This window comes from Camelus bactrianus, chromosome 21, assembly GCF_048773025.1.
Source record: "Camelus bactrianus isolate YW-2024 breed Bactrian camel chromosome 21, ASM4877302v1, whole genome shotgun sequence".
Classification (NCBI taxonomy): domain Eukaryota; kingdom Metazoa; phylum Chordata; class Mammalia; order Artiodactyla; family Camelidae; genus Camelus; species Camelus bactrianus.
In genome coordinates, this window is record NC_133559.1 from 20,053,764 (window position 1) to 20,070,411 (window position 16,648).

General features: G+C 39.8%; 1 protein-coding gene across 3 annotated transcripts in view; it reads left to right on the plus strand.

Annotated features, from left to right (window-relative positions):
- The window catches only part of DNM3 (dynamin 3), a 459,598-nt gene that overhangs the window by 441,701 nt on the left and 1,249 nt on the right, over positions 1-16,648 (plus strand). For 2 of the 3 annotated variants that reach the window (XM_074349798.1, XM_074349799.1), the window contains one exon: positions 8,426-13,385. The exons of the other annotated variant lie outside the window; for it this stretch is intronic. In XM_074349798.1, coding sequence (XP_074205899.1) covers positions 8,426-8,495 — 70 coding nt within the window. In that variant the 3' untranslated portion in view covers positions 8,496-13,385. Of the gene's footprint in view, positions 1-8,425; positions 13,386-16,648 lie in introns of those variants that run through there. 3 annotated transcript variants of the gene reach the window in all.

Here is a 16,648-nt window from a genome sequence, read left to right on the forward strand (position 1 = left end):
AAGGGGCAAAAGATCTCTTCCACCTTTCCAAAGCAGAAATGAATTTTACAGTTTCATATTGAGATCCAGGGTGTTGCCTTTTCCCCTCGCTTCTTTGCTTCTTTTTCTTCTTCTCTCTGACTTGAGATGACAAAGGAGTGTGTGTCTCAGAAGGGGAAGTTTGCCTCTCCCAGTAGCTAGTCCTTAGCACCTCCTTCCCAACCTCTCCTCCTTCCCCCAAATGTCTGAGTTGGCCAACCCCTTCCCCTGGTGCCTGGGGTGGGAGTGAGGGGAGGGCAGGAGAAGGGGACAGAAGAGGATGAAGAGGGTTAGAAATAGTTGTATCCCAGCTACCATCAGTGGGACTAGGTTTCTGCATACAGCATGTAAGTTCTTGGAGGTCTCTTTGGGGATTTCTGGAAAGAGAGAGAGAGAGGTGGAGTGGGGTCGGGGTGGATGGCGGGAGAGAGACAGAAACAGACTCATCAGAGGGGACACTTTCTCACTCCATCCAGTAGCCATATGCGTGTAAATCTCTTTTAAAACAGCATCCTTTCTCTCTGTGTAGTTTTCTCAGCCCTGTATTCCTCTTACCTTCTGCTTTGTGTATCTTTTAGTCTTTTTCTCTACCCAGCTTCTCTGTCATCAGTGGTACAATGCAGAGGCTAAAATATAAAAATTAAGCTCAGAAGTAATGCTTTGTGGAAATCATCTTTTAAAACAACTAAAAACCCTCTAAAAGTTATTTGTTTTAGAAATTAGGATTTGGAGCAAAACAAGGAATTTTGCCACTCGTGATAAAGAATAAGACGGCACTTGATTTCTCAAACTGACAGGACTTTTTCTGGCTTTTTCCCCCCCTTCGTACATACTGTCTCTTATTCCTGCAAGAGAAGATTGCCAGTCCCCTCAACCTTCCCTGTTTTCCTCAAGACCTTCCAACCCCTCGACCTCTTCCAATGCCAGGCTAAGACTCCAGGTGCCCCTGAAACTCTTGAGACGTAATCCTGTTGTAGCAGTTACCCCACTGGTGTCGCTGTTCACTTGTCTCTCTCCCCAACACAACTTGAAATTCCTGGGCAGTGACGATCCTTACTTCTGTACCTCTAACTCTTCACACAGTACCTCGGACACAAACGGGGCTTATTGAGGAACGAACGAAAATAGAATGAGTTGATGTGCAATGCTTCATCAAAATATATTTTTAGAATTAGCCCAATACTTGGTGTATTTTAAGGAACAATTTAAATACAAACACTTTCTCTCTTGTTCTGTTCTATTGAAAACCTTGCCTGTGTGAATGCTCCTGTAAAATTCTTTCTACAGATTGTGCACTGAGCAGAGTTCATGTGGGCAAATCATCCTTTAAGCTGCCTTTTTGTTGCAACCTTAGAAGTGGGTTTGTCTGTACTATCCTTATGGTTGAAATCCAAGTTAGATATTTAGAATAAAGCAAATGTGGCAAGGTAGATTATATCACCATTTATTTCGGAGACTAATTTATACAGCATATTATGTGTTTGCATCATCAAATAAAAACTGTGGACTGTTTTTCTCCTTATGTTCTTATTTCAAATTCCATCAATTGATTCATACTTTCCCAGTGACATACATTATAAAATCATGGGTTCATTTTCACAAGGGAAAGACGTGCTGGCTCTAAAATGTAGCAGGTATCATAGGAGAGAATTTTTAAATCCTTTAAATGGGCTCCAAGTTCTTTGCTCTTTCCAACATCGACTGTAAACTGTTCTTGGACAGTATTGGCTCACTCTGTTACTAAAGCTGAAAAGGCCAAAAATATGCTGGATAGCATCCTATATTATTTTTGATAATAAATTACAAAATATTATCCTCCATGTGGACAAAATCATTACTGTTTATAGCAGTTTTTTAACTTAACCTTAGACCTTTTAGATATGTCAAACCTGTTTTTTGAATAAGTGCTCAAAATATGAAGCAAAGCACAACACAGTGATGAAGTTTAAAATACTGTATCCCATAGTCTGTTCTCTGAGAGCAGACACTGGCAAGAGGAAGTCCTGGGTCATAGTTGCCTTTCCATTTCACCTGGAGGTGTGCTCCTGTCTGATTTATCCTTGGGGATATGCCCTCATTCATGTTCTTGAACTTCTGGTTAGGACACTGCCCCCTACAGGTGCTGTGGAAGGCTGCAAGCAGGACAGGAGTAATCTCAGGTCGTAGGAAGTTTATAACGTTGTTCAGGTGACAAATTTTATATATATATATATATGCCTTAAACATTGAAAAATTATGTACAAGGATTAAGTAATTCCAGAGGGTCATAGAGAAGCAAGAAGTTTCAGTTCCTGGGAGGGGAATACTGTGGGCATTCCTCAACCCAGCTGACTGATGCCACCAGAGCCATTTTTGCCTGGAGCCATTCTGGAACCCAGTTCAGCAGAGTCCACTGTGGGAGGTGCTCTTCACAATTTTAGAAAACTCAGAAGCAATTTTTGTTTTCGATCTCTTTTGCTTTCTAAGAAATTCACCAGTTATAGCCCTATAAAAGGAGATGTCTTTCTTCTGGTAGTGAGGTAGGCAAAATCCTTCTCTTTTACTTTTGACCTGTTTCATCGATAAGATAAAAACTTGGGCAAGTTGGTATCAGATTTTCATGACTCCTGGAAACCTGGGATGTATAACTCTCTTATGCTCCTAAATGCAATTACATGTAAATTAAATTTTGAGGCAGTTATATGTTAAAGCTTCAATTATATTTAATAAGTAGAACTTGTAGTAGAAGTCAACTCTCTGCATATCCTTTTTTATGCAAATAACTATCATCTTAGGTAGATACTATTCCTCTAGCCATGTCAATCTTTGGTCTTTTTTTGAGAGTTTTCTTTTATTTTTTAATTTGAGTCCACCTTATTAATTAGTTTGGACTTCAATAACACCCTCTCCAAAGATGAGAATTTGGAATGCATGGGAGATACACTTTGTTTATATACCTACTGCCATTTTCATAAGCAAATACCAGCTTCCCTAAACAAGTAGTTATTCATCTGGTGATGACTCACCAAAAAATGACCATAGTGTAGTATCTCGGTCTTTACAAAATAAACCTAAAACTAATTTCCAAAGGTATCAAAGTATTTCTACAACCATTTCTTCATCCTTCTTAAGATTTTTTTCCAGCACTTTTTTCTTTTTACTCTTCCTGTATCTGGTGAATGAATTGAATTGCGAATAAAGCAAGGACAAAATCATTTATTATGTCTTGGAAAAGTTTTTTCGAAGGATTAGTCCAAGGACCAACAGCATCAGCATCACCCAGGAACTTGCCAGAAATGTCTCAGTCCTTTAGAAATTCCGTGTGAGACCTAGAAGCCTGTGTTTTCACAAGTCCTCCAGGAAATTCTGATGCACGGTCCAATTTGAGAACCATAGCCTCAGAACCTGCCAGTGTAACTGCCCAATGGAAAGAATTCTAGCCCAGGAGTCATGATGTCTTGGTTTAAGCATAGGAAAGGGCAGAGCCTGAGCTACGTAGACCAGGTCTCACTCACACATTTACCAGGCAGATCAATCCCACTTCCCATCCTGAGGAGGAATAAGGGCAGGGGCACAGAGACCAAACCATTTCAGTCATCAGTGTTATGCTGCCAGGAAGCAAGAAGCTAGAGGAAAGGTAGTTTTCATCCTTACGTACCCCTGTTAAAACTGGCCTCACATCATGAACACTCAGAACCAGCTAACCCCAAGAAGAGCAGATGAAAATTTCGTTCTTCCATTCTTAGAAGAGAATCGAACAAGACTGTAAGACAGACGATGCCTTCTTCTCTTTTATCAGCAGAGCCAGTTTCTCCCCCGCCATGCCACCCACCCTGCGTGAGCCTTTGGCTTTCTTACAAAATCTGTCATTGTCCAAAATACTGTAAACAATCCACCCCTGCAGCTACAAATGCAACTTCAAGTATTGCATCTTTCCCTTTGATTGGGAAGCAGAAACAGGGCTCTTCTGTCGTAGCCATAAACCGCCCACACACAGCACAGTGTTTCAATAAACACTAAGTGATGCAAGATGCTCCGCTTCAATATAAGGGTTACTTAATGAAGCCCATCACCGCACAAAGAAAGGGAGGAAAACTTGGTACAAAACAAATAACTCTGCTTGGCCCAAAACAAACTGTCTTATGAGGTGAATGTCTTTGGAAACCCTTTGAATGGTTAGGAACTGGACCAAGGAAATGAACCTTAACAGTAAACCTTAAATGTTTTTCTAGTGTTGAAGTTGGCAAACATTTTAGCATTCATTACTTATTAAGAAAATTCACACTGAACAACTTAAGTCTCCTCTTGAATTGCTTGCTTTACAGATTATTGAGGGGTTATTGTTTGGGAAGTAAAATGGGTGCTGTCTTCCAAAAGGGTTGAGGGATTTTTTTTTTAATTACTAAGTACATGCATGGGTTACTTTAGCCTGAAACTAGGCATATTTTAAAGATGTCTTAATTCTTTTAAGAGAACATGATGGAAATTGTATCTTTCACTTTTTTCAATCATTAATTCACCACACAGGTATGCAGTGCCTGTCCAGTGCCCTAGGGACTCCCTTAAAGAGCTCATAATGGATAGGTTCTCCTGATTTATTTATTTGAAAAAAAAAATAGCATGAGTCAAAGACCAGGCTGAGTTCTGGGATATGGTCATGAACAAGATAAACAGAGGACCTGGCACGTAGCAGAAGGTTCTGCTCTCCTGGTCTCCTGCCCTGCCTTCTTTCTGCAGTCGCCCAGTATTGTTGACCTTGTCTTGTCCCATCAGCGTGGTCCAAAGATCAGGGAGGGGATCAATGAGAAGTCACTGTGCCGTCAGAGTATTTCTGTCTTTCTCTGTCCCCACCATGGAACTCTTCCCTCCAGTCCTTATCACTTAATTTCTAGTTTCTTTAACCTCATTATAGACCTAAATTCTCTTATGACTTTCAGATTTTATATGCCACAGTTGAAATCATAGTTGCCCCTGCTTTAACCACATTGTCTTTTCAAGCTCTGAGAATATAGTCTGAGGGTGTAAATTACAAAATGTTGCCCCATTTTTTCCTCTTAAAATGGGGTGCTCTAGCAAGGCTACTTGCAGACTTGTCTAATCCCATTCGTCTTCCACTATGCATAGATTTTGACTTTTAAAAAATCATGCAGCATAGTGCAATCCACATAGTAGATGCTCAATAATGCATGTAATGCATGATGGGAAGGCATATATTACAGATCGTCTAGTCTGAGTTTTCTGTGTCACAGATGAGAAGACTGAGGTGGAGAGAAGTTTAGTGGTTAATGATTGTACAAATGGGCAATTGGATCTTGAATCCACATCTTTCTTTCTTTAATTTTTTTTTGGTGGAGGGGGAGGTACCTAGGTTTATTTATTTATTCATTTAGACAGAGGTGCTGGGATTGAACCCTGGACCCTGTGCATGCTAAGCATGTGCTGTACCGTTGAGCTGCGCCCTCCCCCCTGGAATCCACATCTTTTGATTTCTGAGCAAGGGCTCTTACTGTGTAAACTTGCTGCCTCAAATATAAGCCTCTGACAAATGCCCCCAAAGAATGCGTTTCTGGCCTCATTGCTCACTTTGATCTGGCCTATAAGTAAACCTGGATAAACATCTTTGTTTAGGTACTTTTCAGTCATTCATTTGCTTGTCTACTATTTAATAAACATTTATTCACTTCCTTCTAATCACCTCATAGTAATGCTGAATATGCATAATAAATATAAAATATGTGGTCTCTGCACTCAAGAAATTTGCAGTCTATTGGAGGACACAGGCAATAATCTAGTAAATAAATTCATAATGACAAACAGGGTTAAGTGCTGTAAAATATATAAATACCATGAAGTGATGAAGAGTGGTGGTTGGAAACTGTAGGATGAGCAGGAAGGGCTGAGGGGTGACATTTAAGCCAAGAACAAATGATCAGAAGAGAACTCAGTTTGCATTCCTTTCTCTCTGGCTACTACCCTTGGTCAGAGCTCTCACATATGCATGAAAAAGTTTTTGACCCACCATGCCACACTGTATCCTGCCTGTCACTGCATTTGCAGTTTAAGATCTACTTTTTTCAAGTAAAATCCTCTAAGTCCATCCTATTATCGAATCTTCTGGTAGAGTTTCCCTTTTTCAAGTTCAAATTCTGGCCGACTCCTTGCCCCCCCTATAACTGCTTAAATGCTAGGATTATATCTCTGTAGGTCACGTGACTACTTGTCAGAGTCCCTGAGGAAGGACCTATTATTTAGTATTTGTTACAAACATCTACTAAACAATTCTGCAGTCAAATATCCTGTGAGTAGAGTTTCCAAGAGTCAAAGCCTACATACCACTGTAGCTTTTTTTTTTTTTTTTTTTGCGACAGCAATGACTTACTAAAATAAAATACCCTTTAAGGTATTTACCCTCATAAGGTAAACGTCAGTGGCTAGCACAAACACTCGTAAGTTGTTTCGTACTTCTAGGAGTAACTTCCTCTTATTCAGTCGTCACACATTCATTGGCTAAATGATAAGCACTGAGCTAGACACTACAGGAACACAAAGATGAGGAAGACAAAGCCCATTTCTAAACAAGGAAGTAAACACATAAACCTAATTACAGAAATATGTTGAGATGCTACAGGAGCCACTGTATCCAGATGGGGGAAGGTAGGTCACAGAAGACTTCACCAAGGTGAGCCCTGAAGGATGAAGAGCAGTTTCCGCAGACGAACAGGAGCATATTGAGGACGTAATTGCAGGCAACACCAGGCTAAACACTCTATGAAACAAGTCAAGTGGACGTAACCTCTGGCCTCTAGAAACTTCACATCAAAGCAGGAAAGGATGCAGGTTCAAATTTGGGCCATAAGTTTCATAAATATGGCCATTTTAAATGAAAATGAGCAATCTGCTAGTGAAAGGGCAGGTGTTTTTGCATGGTCATAAGTGAAAAGGAAATTATGGAACGATTTTTCCCAGCAGGAAATTGCCAAAACATTACAGGTGGTCGCGGTAGCCAGGAGCCTTTCTGCAGGAAGAGGACTTAGTTGTTTACTCAGAGTGATTGGTTTAGTTTTGTAAACTGTGCCTGTAAAGTATCTCTAATTACACCTTCAGAAATTGAGTGTCAGCTTAGTAATAAGACTAGTATAAGAGATTAAACTGGAATGCGCTTTCCCAAGGGAACCCTTCCTCTAAAGCCTCTTGGATATTTCTCAAGTGCAGGAGACAAAAGGAGCTCTCCTATTATCTGTGAGTTTGTGCCTAAGAGGACAGTATTTTGACCATTAAGCGACAGTATCTCTTTTGCTTTGCTTCTTCCTTGGCCATCTGATGTTATTTTCTAGCTTTGTAATTTTTTTTAACATTTCACAACTGTCTTCTTTAACTTTTCTAACTTTTACTCCTTCATCTGGAGAAAGAACATTTGATTTGCTCAATTTAGTGTTTCCAGTCCAGAAGAAAATTTCAGGACACATGACATGACTGTAATTCCAGAAGGGGTCTTTCAGAAAAAACATCAGTGGAAGAGTTTTATGAAGAAGAAAGGTTTCTGTTTGTTGAATTTGTTGAATTTTGTTGGTTATAAATATTACTCTCTGAGACGTTACATAAGACAGTCAAGTCCACAAACAGAAAGCTTATGAATACATTAGGAAATAAATATATGGGTTCAGGGAATAAAGAGTATTAGCTGGTAAAGCTGAGATTCTCAGCTACAGTAACATTTCATTATCTGAAGTCTGTTTATCAGTGACCTCAGCTATTAGAAACACCATTACCCACTAGAAAGTGAGCAATACTGCTACTAAGAATAAAAATTTTAAGACCCAGAATAGGAGCCAGAGCTCGAGCAATTTACTCAGGCACTCACCCTGAGCCTCTTAGCACTTATTGCAGAGAATTCAAAAACCTTTCTGGTTTTCTAGTGCCCTGCAAATTAGAAGTAAAATGTAGAACAAATTGGAGAAAGTTATTGCTGAAGGCAATGAAAAGTGATAATTAACATCCTGACAGGGAGCAAAAGAAGGAGAATATTACATAAAGGGCAATAAAAATCCAAACCCTGTCAATCTCTGAGGCCTCAATACCTTATTCATTCTCGGAGTGGGTGTAATGTAGCACAGTTCATAGGCTGTTGGCCGAGAAATATGCAGTGTATTTCAGATGGCTTTTAAATGATTTAACATTTTTATTAGTACTGGGAGGGACAACTTCAGTTTCTAGCAAGATTCTGCATATGACAGAATACCTCACTTTTGTTACAACATGCTGAGTGAATGAAGGGTGATCGTGTTAAACCATTGCAGGTGGCGACCACCCCCGCTGGCCTGTCAGTGCATGCGCATGCGCGTGATGGCTCTTTTTCTCGATGTCTTTGGGACAACCTTCTACTAGATATTCTACTTGTTTCTTTACTTTTCTCTTTCTCTCTTTCTAGCCGGAGACCACCCCCATCACCAACTCGTCCCACTATAATCCGTCCACTAGAATCCTCCCTGTTAGACTAAACGAAGTGTCTGGCATGGCAATTAATTACTAATGAGTTACGCGAAAGCAAAATATTTGATAACCGTTGCAGTAAATCATGAGTAGTCGCATGTGTGGACATCAGTAGGCAAGTAACCAGTTTTACTAATGCATCCATCACTTACCTTCACTGCTCATGGTTTGTCAGACTTTGGGGGTTTAACTCTTGAAAACTGCTGACCCTTTGAGGCTCTGTATGTTGTCTCGATCAAGGTAGGTTGTCTGGCAGCCCTCTCCTTTGGGGACCTTTGACCTACCCCAGCATATATTCGGAATTGCTTTGGACGAGCTTCCCAGGTTACCTACCAGACAGTCCATTCCGTGTAACTCTTAAGAGATAAGAGATGATGGGCTTAGACCTAAATGATACATATTTTATTTTCCCACATTCTGTTTTGACTGATGGAAATTATGTTGTCTATTATTAATGTTTCCACCTACTCCATAATTACCTATTTAGATCCTTTTTTCTTTCCTCTTTGTTTCATAAGACTGCTATGAAGTGATTTTTTTAAAAATTAGGATTCCTTAAGCATAAAACTTTACCAGAAGCACGAGGTGGTTTACAAGGGAAAAGTTAATGCATTGCTTGCTCTAGAGGGTTTCTCGTGCCAATATGTTTTGCTTCATGCCAAAAGCATATTCAACAATGAATGAGAACTTGTTTTTTGGTAGTCGGTCAATAAATTTGGCTAGTTAATTTCAGAGTTCAAGGAAGAAGCAAAATATCACATCTCTAGAAGTGTTCGGACAAATGTAATTTCTTTATTCACTTATATAATTACCTCCTCATAGGTTACAGTGAAGGCTGACACGGAAAATACTTAATTTTTTCTAGTGATCTAATTTAAGGCATGGATAACTACACTTTGACACTAATTCCTGTTGATTTATTTGGTTAGTTAGCTAGAGCAAAAATACGTCTCTTTTTCCAAGCTAATATGTGATTCCCTAATGTAAAAATTTAGCCTACCTTTAAAACAGGTTTAATGTAACTCTTTATCCATTCTAGACTTTCTTAATAAATCCTGAGCCTTACTATGGGATAACCATATTTAAAGAATGGGACCTGGCATGGAAAGAAAAGTCATTTAGTACAAGATACGATGGTCTAAGAGCAGAGCTCACACTCCTACAGTCGGACAACTTCAGAGTCTCTTCCCAGAAAACTGTATTAAGACATTGAAATTTAAAGCAAATTGGCAAATTCTAACATTTCCAGAATTTACAAAAGCAGTTTCGGCTGGGGGTTAATAGTTCAGTTTGGAGGCTGAGTTTTGGACTACCTAGGGCTGGGTGATTAGCATGTAGGAAACAGCCAGAAGCCAACTGGAATTCCGTCTGCTAACTGTTCCCAGACAGCAGACCAAGTATTCACTGAATAGTTGTGTCCCATGACACCACTTCATATTCTGCAGAAGTAAGTCAGGTTTTGCCAACTGAAATGTCTCCCTTTGAAAGCAGCAAACATGATTTGTATGTTAACTTAACTTTAATTTCCTGTGTAGTTTATACCCAAAGCAGACACTCATAAAGTATGAAGTAGAAACTTTTAACCATTATTAAAAAGAGAACTTGCCAAGTGGAATGGCATTGTTTTGAACTTATTATAAGGGGTTAAAATCAGCCCACTTAAGCAAAAATCAGAGAATACAAGATTTACAAAAAGGGAATTTCAGCTTTTAAATTACAAGTGATTGTATGAAGAACACCACCATAAATCTTCTCTCTACCTTATTTTTTCTTGCTGAAAAAAATTTAACTCTTTGTGAATGGAATGGATGTGCGAGAAACATACTGTATTTTTAAGTAGTGTCGCAGCTAAATGGAGGTATCTTAAATAAACGTCCACAGTAATATGAATAAGCTACAGTGAGGTCTTTTCATAAAATTCTCTTTTTAGGATTCCCTTTGCTTCTTCCTTTGAATTCTCTAAAATAGGCAGCTAACGGATTATATACTTCAGGGTTTGGCTTTGAGCAACCTATGACTTTGTGTTTTGCTGTATTTCAAAAATGTCCTTCTGTTAAAGGAAAATATTGCGGATAACCACTGGTGTGTTCTCAGATCAGCACAAACCATGTCAAAGAAAATTGGAGATTTTTTTTCCAAGTTTCTTTCCACTGACTTTATGCATGTGTCATCTTTGGCTTTTGCTCTCAGATTATAATCCCACAGTTTCACTGTCACAATTATCTCTTCTTGTGTGTACATCTTTGTTTTATTTTACTTCTAAGTTATTTCTGGTAGAACCCAGCCTCCCCTGGGATTTCAGCAGTCATGTTGGAGAATGTTTCCAGTTTACTGCAGTCCTGTGTCATATGATTAGTATTAATGCCATTTCCCAAAGGGTTTGCATCCTGCCCAAATGAGATGCCAATATAAATGAAGTCAGAAGCTCTAGAATGTGCAGTGTTTGAAGTACAGTGTATATATCAGGGCTTAAGATGGCAATGTAGCTTAATGAGCTTTCTAAGTATTTCCCATACACTTCAAATCTTCCGTGTAAGTTCCTCCCAGCTGATTGCTCTGACGTTGTCTATACAACAGATGCAGATCCATCACGTCTAGTGTAAGGAAACATGCAGTGTTTTTAGGATTTGGAAAAATTAACTGATGTTTATCTGATAGGCACATCTATTTTACTGTCACATGCTAAATTGTGCATTATTGACTAATTGGAATAACCATTTACTCAATTGTGGACAGACGATTGACATAGTATTTATTGATTTAAAACAGATAAGTTACCTTTCCAGAAGTCAGCTACCAAGGCTACTCCTCTGAATATTGCTTTTAGCTGTGTTTCGTAACATAGAAAAGGAGCGGTAGGGTCTGTTTAATTAGCATATAGCCTGCTTGTTCAGATACAAGCTCATCCTATTCCAAGGCATTATAATAAAACCAAGTTCCTGTGATATAACTGTAAGCCTTCTGACCTTAGAATTAAAAAGTAGTCATATAGATTATTTTATGACTTTTTAGTAGAGACTGTAGCCATAATTCTCAAATATGAAATGGGACCTAATACCAGTATGTGATAAATGTTGATGTTTTCTGTGTACACACACATCTTCTATGCATGTGTCTCTATGTATACGGCATATATTTGGAATTACATAGTATATTTGTTTCTGTAAGTACATATATTTTGTGCCCCTCTGGGTAAGTAGGTTTAAAATCACATGTTAAAATACCACAAGCATGAGTGTGATTGTATGTGTATTGTACATATATGTATATGTATGGGTGTAAATATTTATGTACACGTGTGCTTTGTACGTGTGGGTATGAATCTATTTTTTAAACAGTGCTAATACAAGAGTTAGCTTTAGAGTATTTGCCATAACACGTGATAACGATGGTTCATTTCTCATAACGTACGTGAGATATACCACATTTTCTGCAGATTCATTCTGAGAGACGCAGAGCTCAGAATTTCCATGACAACATGGCAGAATAACACTGACAGGCATTTACATCTGAATCCACAGCACTGTTATCTAAGGAGAAATTATCTTTGCCAACATAGGGCAAAACAAGTGTCAGATCTGGAAGCCTACCTTTAAGAACCCTGATTAGAATCATAAATTATTCTTCGCTTGCTGGGCTGAGTCTTAGAAAGCTAAGTTGGTCTACATAGTCATTTTTTTTCTCAACGGTAAATGTCAAAAAAAATGCAGTAGAGGGAAACAGCAATATGATACAAGTAGAGGATTCTGAGTAAATTTGTTTAAAATGCAGGAAAGAAGTTATGTGATACCTGAGAGGCAGGTCATCCATCCCCTTTTTCAGGTACACATTTTTCACTTGGCAAACAATACAATTATTTGACATTGACAGGCATCTCCTTAACGTGGAGAATAATACCTAAATACTAGACCTCTCAACTGTGGAGCTCAGTGAAAGAAGATAATGTTTGAGACTCAAGCCATGAGTTATATCATTTCACCAAGAGGACTGCAAGCTGTGAGCTCAGAGTTGAATGTGAAGGAAGCGAGATGATTTCAGAGAAACAACGATTGGGTCACTTAGATCACTCATTTCTTTCTTAAAAGCTCAAATGTGTCTTCTAGATAATCTTCAGTCATCGTGTCTAACTGGTATGTTTAAAATTATGTGGTGCTCTGTATTGTGAAACTTTAAGAATATTTTGAAGCATATATAGTATAGGCATTGATATTTATATATGTATATGTGTGTGTAGGAAGGTGTGTATGTTTGAGAGCAAGAGAGAGGAAACTCAAGGAAGAGTCTCCTGTTTGTCTTAGGACCTGTTCACATTGGTATATTGGCGAGACTTCTCGCCAGTCTGATCTGGGATTTCACACGTGGCTCGGCCCAAGGCATTCATTTCTTTCTGATTTTTACCCTCATATTCCTTAAACTTTGCACATTATATCATGTTTTTAAACTTATGATAAAATTACTCTGTCTAACCTCCTGCGTTATCTGTTGCCAATTTGATAGAAAGGATTCCTCCCAAGCAGAAATTCCACCGTTACTTGATTTGCATTTAATTTCACACATACGGCCTTTGTTTTACTTGCTTGTCTATGTTTCTTTTCTCTCCCTTTTCTGAATCAATATCCTCTTTTGCTTTTTGTATATAAAGAAGCAGTGTACAAAAGCAAAATCTTATCTTCTCTGTTGATGAATTAATTTGAGCCGGAATACTTTCCACTGTCTTCTTGGCACTTTCAGGATTTCTTAATGCTGATATATGGATGGACTCTGTGAATGGAATTTTTGGAGCAAGTTCCTAAAGCCTGTATCATTCTTGAAGGCCACATGTACCTATTGTGAAAATGTGAAGCTGTATTTCTGAACCTGAAATAAATGATAACATTTGAAGGACTCCCCCTTCCCCATTCCTGTACATATCTGAGTCGTGTCTATGCTTATCGGTAAGATCTGAGACTTCTAAATATTTGTGACTCTTTTGATCCAGTTGGCCCAGAATTACCAATGCGGAGAAAGGTGGCATTTGGCGTTACTGTCATGAACTTGGGGAAGGATGGGATTTTTAACGGGCGCAAACTAGACAAATCAAGGGCAGGAGAGCGGGAGACGTTTTAGTCCTGATTTGAAGTCATTGTTCTAGTAGGTTAAAGGACATAAACCTTGGACAGCTGGAGGGTGCAAAGTGACACCTGCCAAGACGCACCGTGATATTTTGCTACTGAAAGGGAGGTGGTCATGAAAAACTGGGAAGTAGCAGGAGGAAGAGTACTCTGTGCAAACGTTAGGTCTACAGAAGACATTTCTTACAGAAAACAACTGAGGTCCTGACTCCACAGCCGGCCTCCATTGTTTAGTCATTGGGCATTGAGGGGAGAGGTTACCCCTTTCCATTCCCCCAATATTAAGATAATGGCAGAGTATTCAGTCGTCACACGTCCTTATCCTAACCGGGTTTCCAGAGACTAAAGAATGGTCCTTTGTTACAAGAGTTTCAATGATAGGCCCCCTATCAACATAGGTAGACCCAGATTTTGCCATCTGGAAGCAGAAGGCAGGAAGGAGGGTGGGGAATGCTGGTTCCCTTTCCCTCTGTGTTCAGGATAAGCTCTTTGTGACAAGATGAATGGGAAAGACTGTTGGATTAATTCACGCCTTCCTGTTGTAATTTCTTTCTCGTATCGACCCATCTTCCATGGGTGGAGCCATCAATGCCTTCAAGGGAGACTTGTGAATGGAAGGGAGAGTCACGATGAGGATCGTGCTGTGCACTTGTGTTTTGCGTGTGTGCGTGTGTGTATGTGACTGCATGATTCCATATTCAGAACTGTTCTTGATGGAAATTAACAAAACCAAAGGACCTTACTGTAACTGTCTGGCAAATTCCCATTTGTATTTTAAAAGTAGTTCTGACGACAGTGTAAATATCAGATCGTTTTTGAGATTCTTGTTTTTCTGCCGGAATCTTTGAATTTCATACTGGGAAGTGCTGGCTTCATCCCACACCTGGCATCGCCACCTTTAAGGCCATTCGTGGGTGTTCTTTCACACTCAGGCAGCTTGATACCTACAGTACCTGCAAGACACGTTGGCTAAAACTACAGCCTTAATTTGGGATTTCCCAAAATCCATTCCATGGGATTTTAATAAGTTTTACACACACATACACCAAGGATTTCTTGATTAAATATACTTGGGAAATGGTGACTAAAAATTGTTTCTTTACTGGAAGACTTTACAGAAGCTTTAATATCAGATTGCAGGCTTACTGTCTACGTGTTTCTCAGACTTTTTTGACTAACAATGCTTTGTTCCTAGAGCCTCTCCCAAGACCAGTGTTCTGAGGGATGTGCCTTCGGAAACACTGCTTTAGTGGCTTTAGGCCAGAAGGAAAAGGCACTGAGTGAGATCAGTCAGGCTGTCACTAACACAAAGTTGTGTGATAAAATCAAATGTAGTAGGTAGCAACCAGAGCTCCCAACTCAGGACAGTCCTCCTGGAGCTCTGTCTTTGGTCACAGTGGTGTCTGAGACCCCGGGAGGGAGGTCCCAGAGGAGCAGATAGAGACATACACACAGCGGTTCCTAGGGAGCCTGGTGGAGGCCTCAGATACTTTTCAGTATTAGCTTTTCTCTCTCCGTCTCCGAAGATGAGCCCCTTTAAATTAATTACATTACCCCATTGTCTTCTTGCAGAAGGAGGGCTCTAGGTTGACTCTAAAGCTAAGATCATCAGAGAGGAGTTGAGAAGCATGAGTATTCATATTGCTTTCTTGCCTTTCTTTCCCAAGCCTTCCGCCTCACCCACCGCCCTGGGATATTAAGTTATCTAAGTGATTGGCAAAGAGAACAGGTAAAGAGTGTTTTGTGAGATGATAACAGAAAAGAAAAAATACACATTATTTAAAGAAAGACCTTCCTGGGGTTTTTGCCGGAGGAATGTCACCATAAGAACGGACTGCAGCACTGAGGTAGATCCCAGAGGATGTGGGTAATTCATCATTCGTGTTCATAATTAAACCTTTCATATAGGAATTATGCCCATGTTCCAGAGACTGATTGTCCTGCCACCTTACCTTTCCTGTTTTGGCCAAACGATTCTATGAAGTCATTTTTCAGAAAGCTCAAGAAAGTATAACCTGAAATTATAATCTTGAGTGCGTGGAGTTTGCTTGTGTGGTGAATGCTGACAATGATGAGCTTTAAGACGGGTCAGCATCTCGGTGTCCCGACTCAATACTCCACCGTTCACGTTAGAGGCGGCAACCACATGAGGCGCCTTTGTAGCCATTCCTATAAAAACCCTCAGTATTTTCAGCCCTTGCCTTCAAACACTTCAACATTGTGTTAAGTTGTACAGAAAATTCTGGAAAAGAAATGGTCACAACACAGACAGAACAAAAGTCACTCTGATCCACGGTACGGTGTCCTCGTCCACAATGATTTTTTGGCAACGAGAGGAAAGTTAGATGCAGGTTGAGTGAAGAGGAGGAGAAGGGAGCAAAGGGGACAAACGTCACGCTGCTGCCCACAGCAGAGATCCTGGCTGTCCGTGAAGTGTCCTCCACGACGTAACGTTTCTGATCCTCCTTCTGGCCTAGAACACCGAACGCACTCAGACAGGAAAGCGCTCTGGCCTGTGCTAACAAAATGTCCCTTCAGCACTGTGGACTCGCTGTTCAGTTTAATGGCTTACCTCCCCGCCCTGCTGAGGTCATTAAAGTGTTCCAAAGCCCCTTCAGAACTCAAAAATAGTTTCTGTCTACTGGGCAGGTGATAAATCTCATTGAGCCTGACAGGAATTTAATTACACTTTCTTCATGAAAACACCAGGGACACCCATTACCTGGATCTCTAAAGCTAAAGGCTTGCAGACCCCCCGCAGTTGAAAGGTTATGGACCAATAACAAGTTCTTCATCATTTAAATGGATGGGAGGCCTCCTTAAGTGCAGCCAGCTTAAATTGGACCAAATTAAAATTGGTCTTGGACTTTGGGGAAGGTAAGATCGTTTTTGTTTTTTTTTTTAACCACTGCTCAGAAATAGCCCAGTAAGTTTGGATCCATTAACATCTCCTAGAAGATGAAAAAGCAGTTTTGTTTTTGTTTTTGTATTTTTGTAGACCTCATTGCTCCACTCACTGAGGTGTTAACAGAAGTAAAATGGAAGTGAGT